This window comes from Asparagus officinalis, chromosome 10 (assembly GCF_001876935.1).
Source record: "Asparagus officinalis chromosome 10, Aspof.V1, whole genome shotgun sequence".
NCBI lineage: Eukaryota > Viridiplantae > Streptophyta > Magnoliopsida > Asparagales > Asparagaceae > Asparagus > Asparagus officinalis.
The window spans coordinates 4,815,923-4,830,731 of record NC_033803.1 but is presented as its reverse complement, the minus strand read 5'-3'; the positions used below and the strand labels follow the sequence as shown (position 1 = coordinate 4,830,731).

Sequence of the window (14,809 nt, the reverse complement as noted above, 5' to 3'; positions counted from 1 at the left end):
GGGAACGGCGGCGACGAGTCTCGACCTCCGAGCTTTCGGCGCTTCTTTTTGGTTGAAGACATAACAGCAGCGTGCGCGAGATCGGAGCGGACTCGGGAGCGTGGAGCTGCGAGTTGGGGCCTTATAAAGTTCAGGTAACCCCTTATAGTTTCATTCGCTTCGCAGTTATATACCCTTATTTGTTTTTTCGCAGCTTTTACGTAGCCTAGAAGTTGTTTAAAATTGAAACCTGGACAAATTTTCGTTTTAGGTTACTTTAAAATTTTATTTGTAAAAAATAATCTATTTCAAAAATAATTGTCAATTGGCCGAAAACGAGTCGAATTTGACGAAAAAACATTCAAAACTTCATGTGACTTTAAATCCCGTGAAGCTTAAGCCCCCATTACTAACTTAAATTTAAGTTAGTAATGGAATTAAGTTAATAACGGGGGTTTAAACTTCACAGGACTTGAAGTCCCATGAAGTTTTGAATGTTTTTTGTCAAATTCAACTCAGTTTGAATTTGACAAATATTTTCGAAGTAGGTCATTTTTTACAAATAAGTTTCTAAACAAGTCTACTTTGAAAATTTGTCTTTGAAACTTCGTTGCCCAGGACTGTTCAAATGTGATTTTCACTTGCTTAGTTTGTCTATTTTAACTGAGTATATTCGTTAAAATTTACATAACCTAATTTAAGAAATCGAGCGTATAGACCGTGATTTGAGCCAATAGATTGAAAAGCTTGGCGCGTGACAAATTTTAGTAGAGACCGACTCTCTTGGCTTTTACTTGTTGGCGCGTGACAAATTTTATTAGTTTGTTGTTTAGGCAATGAACATCTTACATAAACATTAAATATACCAAATTAGCAACATATTACGAAAGAGTTAATTTGCGGATAGACTCATGCACGTACTATCGTCAAATTGAACTTGTTATTCTTGTATTGTTATTCTTGTAGTGAAAATTTATTGTCACGCCTATATTACTATACGCGTCATATCAGAACTGTCCGCATGTGAAGGGCAATTCTAAACATGTTTTCCCCCTATACGTTTGTATGTGTGGGTGTGGGTGGTGGTGGGGGGTTGTATTGAAGTGCTCCAAATTGCCTACTCAGATGCGGGGTGCATATAGACCCTTCGAGGATGGCAAAAATAATTTCACTCAGGGCTGAACAACAAACTCCACTGTTAGCAAATTCAATATAGCCGTAGTAAAACTGTGAGAATACTACCAGAACCATCCCTTTAGAAATGGGATAGTTTACGCCACTACTAATGTAAGGGCCCGTTTGGTTTGACAAAAATACCGAAAAGTGAGAATAGATCTTATAAATTTAACTTCTAAAATATGAAATAGAAAGTAGTGGAAGTAATAATTTTTTTTCACATGTTTTTTGAAGTAGTGGAAAAAATACTTCTTATTCTTCATTCTCTCTCTTTTTTTGATAGCAATGAAAAGTTGTTAGGAAATAACTAGTAAATAAAATATTAATAAGGAAAAAATATTTATTTCCTAATTAATACACATTTCACCTAGTTTCTGTCTACTTTCGAGCCTTCAGGGGTGAAAAATTATTTAGAAATTAAAGATGACACGTAGACATCACATCAGCGTTTAAGGAAGTAGTGGAAATAGTTTTTTTCACAGAAACAAATTTTTTTTCCCAGAAATAATAGAAGTAACATTTATTTCTTTTACTTCAGCTACTTCATGATTACTTCCGTGTAAACAAACAAACCCTAATTCCTAATTCTCTAATTGTTCATATATGATATAGATCATCCTTTTATATAGGGCGCTCTAAGGGGGTGTTTGTTTTAAAAAAAATTTGGCATTTGGGTGGGATTTCAAATTCTGGGATCAAAAAGTGGGTTTTTTGGGTTTTAGAATTCCATAAAACTCGTTTGTTTCAAAACAAATTTTTGAATATCAAATTCCCAAATAATAAAAAAATATTATATTTAAGGATTTGTGAAATCTTTTTTTTTGGATGGGATGTGGGGTGAATTTCAAAAGTGTTAGACAAATTAAGGATTTCAAATTCCAAAGAGTTTGAAACAAACAAAAATATTACAAATTATAGTATTCCAAATTCCAAAATATTGTTGAAATAAACAAAGTTTTAAGAATCCCAACCCATAAAAATTACCTATGTATTTCAAATCCCATGGTGAAATCCATATCCTAAAATTATAGGATTTTAAACAAACACCCCCTAATAGAATCTGTGCTCATAGCAAAGCATCTCGATTATTAATACCATATATAAATTAACAGAACAATTTTTCAAAACAGCCTCAAAACAGTTTTAAATTTTCAAAATTGACCCATTTTTTTACCAAAATCGACTCACTTTTTGCCACGTCAGCTTAATCTCATTTCCTAATTAGTCGGGGTTGCCAACCCTACCTATTTAGGACATAAAAAGTCAGGTTTAAGGTTTCTAATTGGGGTTTAACAACCTCCTAAACGGTCGGAGTTGACAACCCGACTGTTTAGGAATGAGATTAAGCTGACGTGACAAAAAGTGGATCAATTTTATTTAAAAAAAAAATGGGTCGGTTTTGAAAATAAAAAACTGGTTTGAGACTGTTTTGAAAATTTATTCAAATTAACACGCATTAGCTGCGAAGGAACATAGTTGAATATGTCCACATCATTTTAATGCTAATCGCTGGTGTCCATCTTCTTTTTTAAGTAGCGGGCATAAATCGAACGAAGGTTCGGTGCTGTTGGATTAGTGTTCATCTTAAACCCTAATTCCTCGTTTAAATTGTAAGGCCACGTCATCCCCAAAATCCCCCTCAAAATTTACTGCTGAAGCCTGAACCCCAGCATCCGATTCCCCAGTCGCGGGAAAAACTTCGATCCCCTTCAAAGGTGAAGTCTTTCTCTCTCTTTCGCTGAGAATTTTACGTTATTTTTCTTATAATTTCTGCCTCGAATTTGGACTATTTATGGATTAGACTTGATGCTTATATCTCTCTTTGTTGTGAAAATTGTCGATTATGTTTCGCTTCTGACTCTAATTCTCTCTCTATTTTTTTTTTTTTGATAATTAGGGCTTGACTTCATAGCTGTGTTATTTTCAATTCATTGAAAGATTATTAAGAATTATGTTGATTCATCGCATGACGCTCTGTTCAGCCATCTACAAATGAAGTTCTGAATTATCTATATGATCATTACTGTATTTGGAAATGAAAGTTTGCGATTTGTCGGACAAAATTGAAGAGGTTTCGGCGATTCATGGTATTTCTTATCAATCTTTGAACATCTTTGAACGCCTTCATGTTAGATTAGGTAAATGCAGTTTTTGGTGCAACACCGAAGTTGAAGATAATGGAGCTGTTTTGAGTAGGATAGAACTCAATTTATCTTTTTTTGTCCATTTCCGCCCGTTTATATAAATCCCTGCGAAGTACTTTTATTCTTTGATCCTCCAATGCTTTCATCTCCCTAAGTTAAAGGCTAATGGTTACGCTTGAATTTTTAACGGAGTTCAACACGACGTGCCTGAGTCAATCTCCTTAGCTGAAATATAAGTGGCTTGATCACTGTTATTAATGGGTGAGGCGCAACATGGGGCGCAAAGTCCTTTTACGTGCACATGTGCGCAAGGGTTAAGGTGATGGGTGCCCGAATGAGCAAGGCACATATTGAATCCATAGTTTTTCAAATAGATAATCAAGCACAAAAGAACATGTTTATGACTTTTCACATAAAATGCCAAGATAAATAATATCTACTATAAAGTCATAGAAGAATGTCTTATATCACTAAACATAGTGGCGAAGTTTGATTGTCCAAATCAAAAGTCGAATCAAGACTAATATCAAGGCAAAATCAAATAGTAAATGTGAAACTAGTTCGGGTCCTCGATCGGGCTACTAAAAGGGCCTAATAGGTTTATTTTTCTTTTTGGGATATGAGTTAGCGGGTATAAATACCCGATTGAAATGTTTAAAAACAAAATTATAAGAGGCTATGCATTGCATGAGCCATGCGCAAAGCAAGCGGCATTTGTGTGGCAAAAAAGACATTGCCTCAGAATTGTGAAGTGCCCTGTATCAGATGTGGGGTGACATGTGCCTGCACATGTAAGATGCAAAAAGGTGCCGCTCACATTTGCTACATCACAGGGCGCATGAGGCGCAGTTAGGCGTGCGCCTTTGGTAACACAGGGCTTGATATCATGATAATACCAGGTTTCAGTGTTTCACCTATATAACCAAGTCTTGAGGCAAAGCATGTTCGATTCACCATCCCATGACATGTCCCCACTTTCTTCATGTTTTAGTGCTCATTCAAATGGGAATATCTAAAATAAAATTTCCCTCCGTACATACGATGGCCCCCTTTCGCATGAGAGAAACAACCTCACGTTTAAGCCGTGACTCTCCCTGCTCTTTGATCTTCTTGAAAACTTAATGAATTGAAAGAAGCTAGTTTGCATATGAAGAAACTCCTATAAGCATTAAATTATGCCATGTTGCAAGCATTAAATTTATGCCATGTTGCAAACCAGTGTAATCTAGTTCATAGAACAGTGTGCACTATTGGTTGTTGTTACTTGTCCAAAAGTTCATATGGTTTTCCAGTTTTAGATTCTGGTTATCTCACCAAGTGCATATACAGGTTTTGATGTGGATTTTTCTTTAAATTACCAATCTCTAAGTGATCAAGGCTGTTGTACAAAATATTTTATGAATAAAGACCAATGTTATATATGAACCATACTCCAAGTCTTGCAAATCACTTGAATAACATACTAGATTCAGTCTCAGCCTCACTGCTTGCTAGCATTTCACATGGAGGGAATAAAACAGTATTGAGTCCCAAAGAGGGCATCTGCTACCAGATGCATCAAATGAGAGGATAAATAATGAGGGTAGTGTCTGCCTGAGACGAGCCTCTGTTATAGGTTTTATCTGACAGGATTAGTTAAGTATTTATTTATTTTGAGGAGATTTGTATGGTAAAAATTCTGGCAGTGTAATGCGTATACATCATTTTGCATCACCATCGATGAATTCTCTGGGAATTTTGGGCTCTAGCCCATACTTGCTATAACCAATGGCAATTGCTCAGTTTTAATGTGGATCTTGAATGTGAAAGCATTACTCCTCTTGTTACAGAAAACACAAATAGAAAGATGTCAAAATCAATTGCAGACACAAACATCCTCGGACAGCAACATATGATCCCTTATTATTCAGCGAAAAACAGATAACAAAGAAAGAAAACAGAGAACTACAATCAGAAGAAATCATTAGGCATTGGTAGATCTTAAAGTTGGTGTAATGTTATTTTTAAACCCTCATATCATAGATATTTACAGAATCCTAGGAAGGTACTCTATATAAAATTTCTGTCTTGCAGCGGTAAATTCTGTCTGGTTCTTATTTACTGGAATTTGCAGAGATGCGAGAGCGTTGATGCCTTTGGTTTGCTTTCTTTCTTGGTAAAATACTAAAAATAACTACTAATCGATGCATGTTTGTAGATTACTGCCTGCATTGTTTGGATTTGGAGCAAATCGGACCATGGCAGACTTGCCACGCTTTGTAGTTGCCTGCCTGAGCACAGGAAGAATTGCTCTTTTGGCAATAATGATTTCTGTTGGAATCATATTACAATTTCTGGTGAGTAAATACTGTAAACTTGTAGTGTCATCGTTCTCGAAAGCTTATTTGAAGGTAAATGCTCAGCAACTTCTGCTTTTTTAAAGGGAGTTAATTACTCCTCTTCAACCACTCAAACCTTTAAGACCACTCGTCACAGTATAACACTTTTGTCGACCTGGTTCCTTAGTTAATTTATCTTTCTTCTCTTGAGAGTGAAGATTGGGAGCTTCGAAGTAGATCCTTCTTTTGTTCATAATTCTCAAGCCTGTAGTCCAGCATAGGCCTACTCGCTCTGAGCTAGTTTGATCATTCTCACTATTCTTGTTGGCAATATTTGTGGTAGATCCTTACGTGTTTCTGTGGATGATGCAGGCATGTTCTTTATACAATAACTGGTGGCCTATGTTAACAGGTAATATGTATATACCAGCTTTACAGTACACATTATAAGTTGAGCTGATATCTAGATGTGAAAAAATAAGATCTATTCATCATTGCATGTCATCCAAATTGTGAATCTGCATTGTTTAGTCATAATTTATGTCTTCATTGCACAACGGATAGCACCACTAGATACAATGAAAGAGGGGAAAAAGTTCTATAGTTGTAGATGTGCAGAGAACAATAATAGGTGGAATGAGTTAGCAACAAGATGGTAAGTTGCCATTTACACTTGGAAGACAGCGAGCTTTCACCGACAAGACAACAGCCTGCTACAAATACACCATCACTGGGAGAATGCGAAAGTCGTTCCTAAATGTTTTGATTATTATGTCCTGTTGAGAACATCAACATCTGTTTAATATTTATTTACTCAGTATGGTGGCTAGGATAATAGATGAATTATGTTGGTTTCCGATAGCTTCGTTTGTTATGCACTCTTTAAGTCATTAAAATGAAGTACTGCTTCATTAAAAAAAAACCATTAGTATTTGCTTTGATGTATTACTAGCTTGCTTCTTCCTTCCACTCGTGAAAAGTCATCAAGTTCTAAAAGTGAAACGAAGGATCCAGAATATACAGATACTGACACCAAAACCCATTGCTTAAAGTTGATAATTTGGGAGATGAACTTTAATGTTTCATGTGGGTAAGGTAAAAATTAGTTTTATATCCTCAAGAAAAGAAAAGAGAAGAAAAACTGTGGATGTTAGCTGTGTTGGTAGCTAGACATTTTGCATTATTGGAAAATGTATTAGCATATTGCGAGCAGTAGTATTATTGTCCTCGTGCATCCATTTTAAGAGCTTGAGGCTTGTAAGTGATACATAATCATTGAATCATATCTTTTGGACATTTACCTTATAACTATCTTATTGGATCAATTTAGTGATCACTGTATTTGACTAGAAAATGTTAGGATAAATCCCATAACAATTGTAAACCAAGTTATAAATCCCAAAGCACCAAGTAAGATGATTTATAAGAGTTTTAAATTTCAACTTGACATAACATAAAGGGGTATTGGGTGAATGGATAGATAAATTTATGACCTTTGGTATGACACAAATTTCTGTTAACATACCACAGAATTAAGGTCATATAAAATACACAGTCCACACGACTAAATTACCAGATTGGCACTAAAAGAAGTACCCCATGATCAATGAGGTATTAAAATTATCTCCAGCGATAATAAGGTATTTAAACTTGCACGATGAAACAAATAGGTTTAAAAATGAAAATTCCAGCCATTTTTCTGGTGATTACTCAGGTAATCTACCACATGTGCTTAGATGACATGTTTATAATGACATGACAACTGTAATGTTTATGATGACGTGACAACTGTAGTTAGACTCATTCAACCCATTAGGAGTAGTGATTTTCAAATTAGGTTTAAAAAAAGATGGATTTTTTTAAAGTTTGGGACTCATTCCTTCAAATTGGTGGTTCTTCATTGCTTGAGCTCATTCTTCATTGTTCTCAAGCAATGGAGAAACCTAATTTGATGGAAGAAGGAGAAGAAGCTCCCAAATTAAAAACCCCCTCTTTGCTTTTACACTAATTTAAAAATATACCCCCTAATGGTTTGAATTAGGCTAACTACAGTTGCCATGTTATCATAAATATGCCGCATAAGCGTCATGTGACAGATTATATGAGTGATTGCCAGAAAAGTTGGCCGGAAAATTTATTTTTGGGCTTATTTGTCTCATCGTGTAAGTTTAAATATTTTGTTGCTGCCAGAGATAATTTTAATACCAATCTGGTCATTGAGTACTACTTTTAATACCAATCTGGTAATTTAGCCAAGTCCACAATAAATGCATTGCATTAATCAAATTACAAAATGGTAAGGTTTAGTTTTGTTCAGTAGATGTTGTCTACATCACAAGAAGAATAAAAGAAAATAATGAACATAAAATGATTTCCTTGAATTTGAACGGTCATGATGAAGAATGATTTCATTGATTCTATAAATCCGTCTAAAGTTTGAACCGATGGGAAACTCATTAAAAAAAAGAGTAGATTCTGCTCCGACCCATGCCTAATATGATTTCATAGTTGTTAATTTTTGGAGATAACATAGATCCAATCCTGTCCGACCTATTTATTGCTACTACAGTTCAGAGGAGGGTTAAAAAAAGGGAGTTTGAAGAAGTTGGGTTTTCAGATCTTTGTATCAGCATGGAGTAAAAGGGTCCTCTAGTTAGTTAATAAATCATAATATTTCACGAACTCCGGATGCCTCGAGTCTGGATGCCCTCATGCTGACTCCAACTAGTTATTATTCCATTCATCTTCATTCTATCATGAGTTTTTTTCTGTGTCAGCAGGATGTTAATGTTTTCTCTGTACTGTCGAGCGTATTTCGTGAACTATTGAAAATAGCAATTGAAATTTAGCCAGCAAGTGCATCTTATACATCATGGACTATATTAACTGTGTAATTTTTGATTTTGCCTGACCTGTGAATGATACATCTTCAAAAAGATTGAATCCATAGAGCCTCTTGCTTTCTCAAGGAAGAACTATTTGGAAAGCTGCCTTTTAATAATATCGAATGATTTGGTGCAGTTTTGACGTATATAATTCTTCCAATGCCTCTGATATTCTTCGCGGGCTCTAACTCTGCATCAATAATGCCTAGTGATGGAAATAGGTCGGTATCTTTTATTATTTATCTCGCACTAACTTAATAGTGCTAAGGAGTTACTTTTCTGTTACCCTCAATTTTGAGTTCAAATTCATGGCAACAGCTGGTTAAATTTCGCCAAGTTCTTGACTGGAGCTTCTATAGTAGGGAGCATCGCGATACCCTCCATCTTAAAGCATGCGGATGTCATCGGATGGGGAGCTCTCGCAATGGAGTTCTCATCCTTCTTAAGCTTTGCAGTGGCAATTCTTTGTTTCTTGGGGACAAACAATGATGATGAGTACGGCCGCTTCTGAAAGTTTCAAATATTTGGTGTATTTTTGAGTTTGCTAGAGACCTGTATGCGTATCATATGTGCATGTTATGTATACGCAGAAGTCCTAGTAGATACCCTCTTATGTATCCACTCTGTATCCACTTTTGGAACAATGTAAATATGCATGCTGGATTATTTTGGGTGTATATTAATCACGTCAACAACTCTCCCTTAATTTGTGAGTACAGTTCAATTCAAATATAATTCAATCTTCCATGGGATTCGCTAATTTTTGCACCACTTCACTCGTGGGCTAACCAATTCACAAACTTTTGTACCACTTCACTTGCGGGCTAACCAAACCATGCATTCAGCACATAGCTATCAAATATCCGTAGGAACTTCCGTGGCTTCACTCATGGTGGCTAATTAAACTATATCACTCCTACGGGACTCCGTGGATTCTCCCGACACCTTTGGGCTTCACATCGAAGATCAACTTTTTTTAAGTACTTAGATCATGACCTTAGCTCTGATACCATTGTTGGGGGGAAAATCGGGACCAATCTAGAGTTGATGGGCCTTAAACAGAAGTTGTGAATCAATTTTAACCCAAAAGCTATATGTATCATGTATTGACCCAAGCTCCTATTTAAACTCATCACTCTTTCTTATCTTATCCGATGTGTGACTATACTCACATATTAATCACGTCAACAACTGTGCTGACTTTCTTTTGCCCTTTTTTAATCACGAGTTTAGTTTTAAGTTTATGATGGATTTTTGTAGTTGATTCGTGGTTAAATCATACTTTTTTTTTAAACATTCAAGTGACATTTTCCACAGTTGCATGATCTATGATATCAATGTGCAAAATTTAGAAACTTTATGGTATTTTTTCGCACCAAGATACAACTTATAGTATTTAGCTGCATCAAGTGGGAAACAACGAATAATTTACCAGATTCGGAGAGTTTTTAGGAGAAAGATGGTGCAAATTTAACAATTCTGAAAGATCATAGGCGAACTCTCACCTCCAGCGAGGAAAAAAGGGTCTTATTATCATTGGGACACAAGTTAAAACACCACCATATTGATGCCGGATCTTATTGAAAAATAGGGTAACATTAGAATACTAATCTATTAATTTAGCCAGTGGGAAACTATATGGTGTTTAAGTGCAAATTTACCCAAACAAACATGAAATTTATTTTCTCCCTCCAAACCCATTAACCCATCAACGCCCCAATCTCTCTCTCTCTCTCTCTCTCTCTCATCAAACAAAGTCAAAATCTCTACCATCTCCAAAGAAAACAATGAAGCTCAAAGAAATTGAGAAATGGCCATCATCGCCCTCGGGCCTGTCAATGAACAGCGGCAGCCCTAGACGGTCGCTGAGCTTCCTGAGAGAGAGGAGAGCTACGGTCTCGATATCGGATCCGGAGGAGAAAGCTAACGGGTTCGCCCGACAACACGGACCCAAACCCTCTGAGGTTTATGGGTTCGTCGGCTCAATCACCACCGTTATCGCCACCGGTATAATTATTTCTCACCCTTCTCTCGTTTTTCTCGTCAAATTGCGATTTGATGCCCTAAAGTTTCATTCTTTTTTTTTTTGCTTTTGATGTACCCTGGAGTCTAAATTCCCCACTTTTTATTGGACTGCAACCTAATGTTTGGGGAATTGAAGAAATGGGTCAATGTTCGCTTGATGTTACTGAAGGTATTGAAGTTTAAAATGGTGAAATTTTTGGGCTAATTCGAACTTCAGGGGATCAAAGTTAGATATTGGCGAGACTTTAGGGCAGGGATCGGTGTTTGTTTCAAATCCCAAAATTTATGGATATGGATTTCACCATAGAATTTGAAATCCATAAATTTTTTTGTGGGTTTTGGAATCTCTAAAATTTTGTTTGTTTCATCAATATTTTGGGATTTGGAATACCAAAATTTGTAATATTATGTTTGTTTCATCAATATTTTGGGATTTGGAATACTATAATTTGTAATATTTTGTTTGTTTCATCAATATTTTGGAATTTGGAATACTATAAATTATATATTATAATATTATATAATATATATTATATAATGTATATATAATATATATATATATATATATTATAGATATATTAAATATTATATATATATAATATATTATATATTATATATACATATATATTATATTATATATTATAATATATAATACATATATAATATTATATATAATATATATAAATTGCTACAGTAATTTACTGTAATATTTACTACAGCATGAACAGTGATTCTTGGGTCCTCCTATATATATATATATATATATTATTTATATATTAATTAATACCATATAAATGATATAAATATAATATATTAATATATAATAATATATAAGTTATATATATTATATATTATTATATAATTTATATATAGATATATATATATTATATATATATAATATTTTTATATAATTATATATTGCTACAGTTAATTTGACTGTAATATTTACTACAGCAGAACAGTAATTATATATATATATGCCTACGGTACTTTACTACAGGCATGAAATGATTATTGTCTCCTCCTATATTAATACTTTAATATTATATATAATATTAGTTTATACTATATATTATATATATATATATAATTTATATAATATAAATATATATAATATTATATGTATTAATATATTATATATCTTCATATATAACTATTATACATATTATAAATATTAAATGTAATATACATAATATATAAATGCTATAAGTAATTTATAATATAGTATTATATATAATATATATTTATAATATATATTATAATAATGTAATATATATTATATATTATATAATATATATTATATATATATATAATATCATATATATATTATATATAATAATGTATCATATATAATATATATATAATGCTACATGTATTTATCTGCAGCTTTACACAGTGTGAACAGTGATTCTTAAGGTCCTCCTAATATAATATATATATTATATTTTTATAATATATTATATAATTATATTATTATAATATATATATATTATGTATGTATAATATATTATTATATATAATATATATAATATATGCTAGCATTAATTTACTGGGCATGCTTTACTACAGCATGAACACGTGAACATTGATATAATAAGATAATATAAAAATACTATATATATTATAGATTAATGATACAATATATTATATAATATATTATTATATATATAATATTATATATTATGTATATATTATTATATTATATTATATATATATATTATTTATTATATAATATAATATATTATATATATATAATGCTACAGTAATTTACTGCAGCATTTACTATAGCATGAACAGTGATTCTTGGGTCCTCCTATTATTATAGAGGAATAGATGTATTATATTAAATATTATATTATTATAATATTATATATAATATATTAATCTTATATTAATCTTATATTATTAGCATTAATACATCAATATCCAACCTACATCCTCTCTCAATTGTAGAATTTCACAAATTCTAAAATATAATAGTTTTTTTATTATTTGGGGATTCAATATCCCAAAATTGATTGTGAAACAAACATGGTTTATGGAATTCTAAAACCCAAAAAACTTGTAATCCACCTTATATCCCAAAAAAAGGACAAAACAAAAGAGAGGATTTCACAAATCCTAAAAATATATTATTTGTTTATAATTTAGGGATTCAATATCCCAAAATTAATTTTGAAACAAACAAAGTTTATGGAATCCCAAAACTCAAAAAGAGCACTTTTTACATCCCAAAACTTGAAATCCCCCCTATATCCCAAAAAAAAAAAAAAAAACACCCTTATTATAATTATGTGTTATTTGCGTATATAGCCCTTAAATCATGGGTATTTGCAAACATACCGCCAAATCTTAGTACTTGCAGAACTGCCCCAAATCATCAACTTTGTGAAAAAAATGCCCCTAAAATCAATAAATCATCAACTTGGTCCTAAACTTTTGACTATTTTTTACATTGCGATTACGGCTTAGCTTATCAATGCTTTGAGGGTAAATTTTTCCAAACTTGATGATTTGAATGGTAGTTTTGCAAATACTAAGATCTGGATGGTATTTTTTCCAAATATCCATGATTAAGCGGTATACATGCAAATAACCCTTATTATTTTTACTCCTTTAAGTTATTTATTGATTATTTATCTTTGATGAGGCAGTGATCTACTTGGTGTGGGCTTATACTCCTGAGCCGTGGCTACATTCTGTAGGGATCACTTATTACCCAAACAAGTCCGTAATATTTCCCTCTTCTTATTCATTTTAGTTGAGAATCTTTTAACTCCAATCGGATTCGTAGCTTTCACCTGTACTATGCATTTATGCTACTCCTTTGCCTTTCAGCAAAGTTAAATCGATTGTTTTGAGTAGATCGTCTTCTTTTATTACTTTTATTACCAAACAGAATCATGGCTCGAATTGTTTCTGTTTTCAGATATTGGGCATTGGCAATTCCAGCTTTTGCTATGGTTAGTGTGGTTCTCGGGATGGTTTTTTACTTGGGATTGAATTTTATGGTCACCCCGCCTCCAACTTCCTATTATACAATGTTCGGTAAGTAGTTTAAGTTATTTACTCAGTCACTGAAGTTATTTATTGTAGGAAAAAAAATAATAAAAGTTTCAATTTAAACTGACTTATATTCGATGTACCAATAAAGACAACCCAAAACTGAATGATCTGAAACCTTGTTCACTACTTCAAAAGCATGTGCATGACGTAATGTATACAATTTGGTGAACCTTTAAACTGAGTTATTTTCAATGTACACATTTCGTTCTTTGTGACGAGCTGAATGATGAAAAAGAACATACATTGTCCAAAGTCTAGAAGTAGGAATGATATAATGATTTGAAGAATCTTAGAATTCAGTTGCGCATGGTGATGCATGAATGCATGTTAGCCCTCTTGTATGATTGAACAGTATTTCATAGGCAAGTAATCCATTATGTTGCTTAGCCAAAAGAAAAAGAAAAGACTTAATTTTCTAATCAACTTGTGCAGTAGCAGACACAAACGGTTGCAGCACTACTCATCTCTAATACCTGAAAGAGCAAATTGATTGAATGGTAATAATTAACAACATTATCTGTTATGATCTTTTGGGATGTTGAAGTCTTACTGCACGTATAATGCTGTATAGCTATCTATTACCTGTAGCTATATTTTTCTCAAATCCGACAAATACTTTTCAGGTTCCTTGGCTTTTATGCTATAATGCCACAGTAGGCTACCTATATCGTGGATAAATTGTAATTTAAATACTGTTTTTCCCCAGAAAATTGCATCATAAATATTGCTCTATACAGTCACAAGACACAGAATATTTACTGAAAACCATTTTAGACAGTAAATCTTTATCTTTCTGTTGAGTCTCAGAACTTTCTTTGTTCATATTTGTTTTCAGATGAACATAGTCGAGAGCGATCCGTGTTAGTGTCCTCCGTAGAAGGAGAAGAACATCCAATCGAACCCATTTCTGACATTGGCATTGATCAAATAAACAATCAAATGTTTGGCAAAGCATTATAATCTGCTATCGAGTGGGAGATATTTAAGCACTGCGATACAATCTGTTCGTATTGATTCAACCGTGTTGATGAAAATTCAACTCAACATCTTTTACTAAAGGAACACAGTTGCAATGCAGATCAAAATGGTACATGATGTATGTTGTTGCTGCTCTTCTGTGAGAATTCTGGGTCGATTATATATCTACTGTAGAGTTTTATTGGAATGAATGTGCTTGTTCATCTTCAGGTTGTCATGAAGAGCTAACCGTGTAGTT

At 33.2% G+C, this 14,809-nt stretch overlaps 2 protein-coding genes across 3 annotated transcripts; both read left to right on the top strand.

Moving 5' to 3' along the window:
• LOC109826081 (vacuolar protein sorting-associated protein 55 homolog) lies at positions 2,674-9,208 on the top strand. The gene is made up of 5 exons (XM_020393048.1): positions 2,674-2,870; positions 5,497-5,635; positions 5,990-6,029; positions 8,639-8,723; positions 8,821-9,208. The coding sequence occupies exons 2-5, from the start codon at positions 5,537-5,539 to the stop codon at positions 9,011-9,013; spliced, it is 417 nt and encodes a 138-aa protein (XP_020248637.1). The 5' UTR covers positions 2,674-2,870; positions 5,497-5,536; the 3' UTR covers positions 9,014-9,208.
• Positions 10,202-14,758, top strand: LOC109826294 (phosphatidylinositol N-acetylglucosaminyltransferase subunit P-like). 2 transcript variants are annotated; one of them, XM_020393314.1, is made up of 4 exons: positions 10,202-10,509; positions 13,182-13,254; positions 13,457-13,575; positions 14,026-14,107. In XM_020393314.1, exons 1-4 carry the CDS (start codon positions 10,290-10,292, stop codon positions 14,061-14,063), a joined length of 450 nt encoding a protein of 149 aa, XP_020248903.1. In that variant the 5' UTR covers positions 10,202-10,289; the 3' UTR covers positions 14,064-14,107. The 2 variants fall into 2 exon arrangements, with proteins under 2 accessions (XP_020248903.1, XP_020248902.1); XM_020393313.1 differs by lacking the exon at positions 14,026-14,107 and adding an exon at positions 14,429-14,758 and having other exon boundaries at positions 10,211-10,509.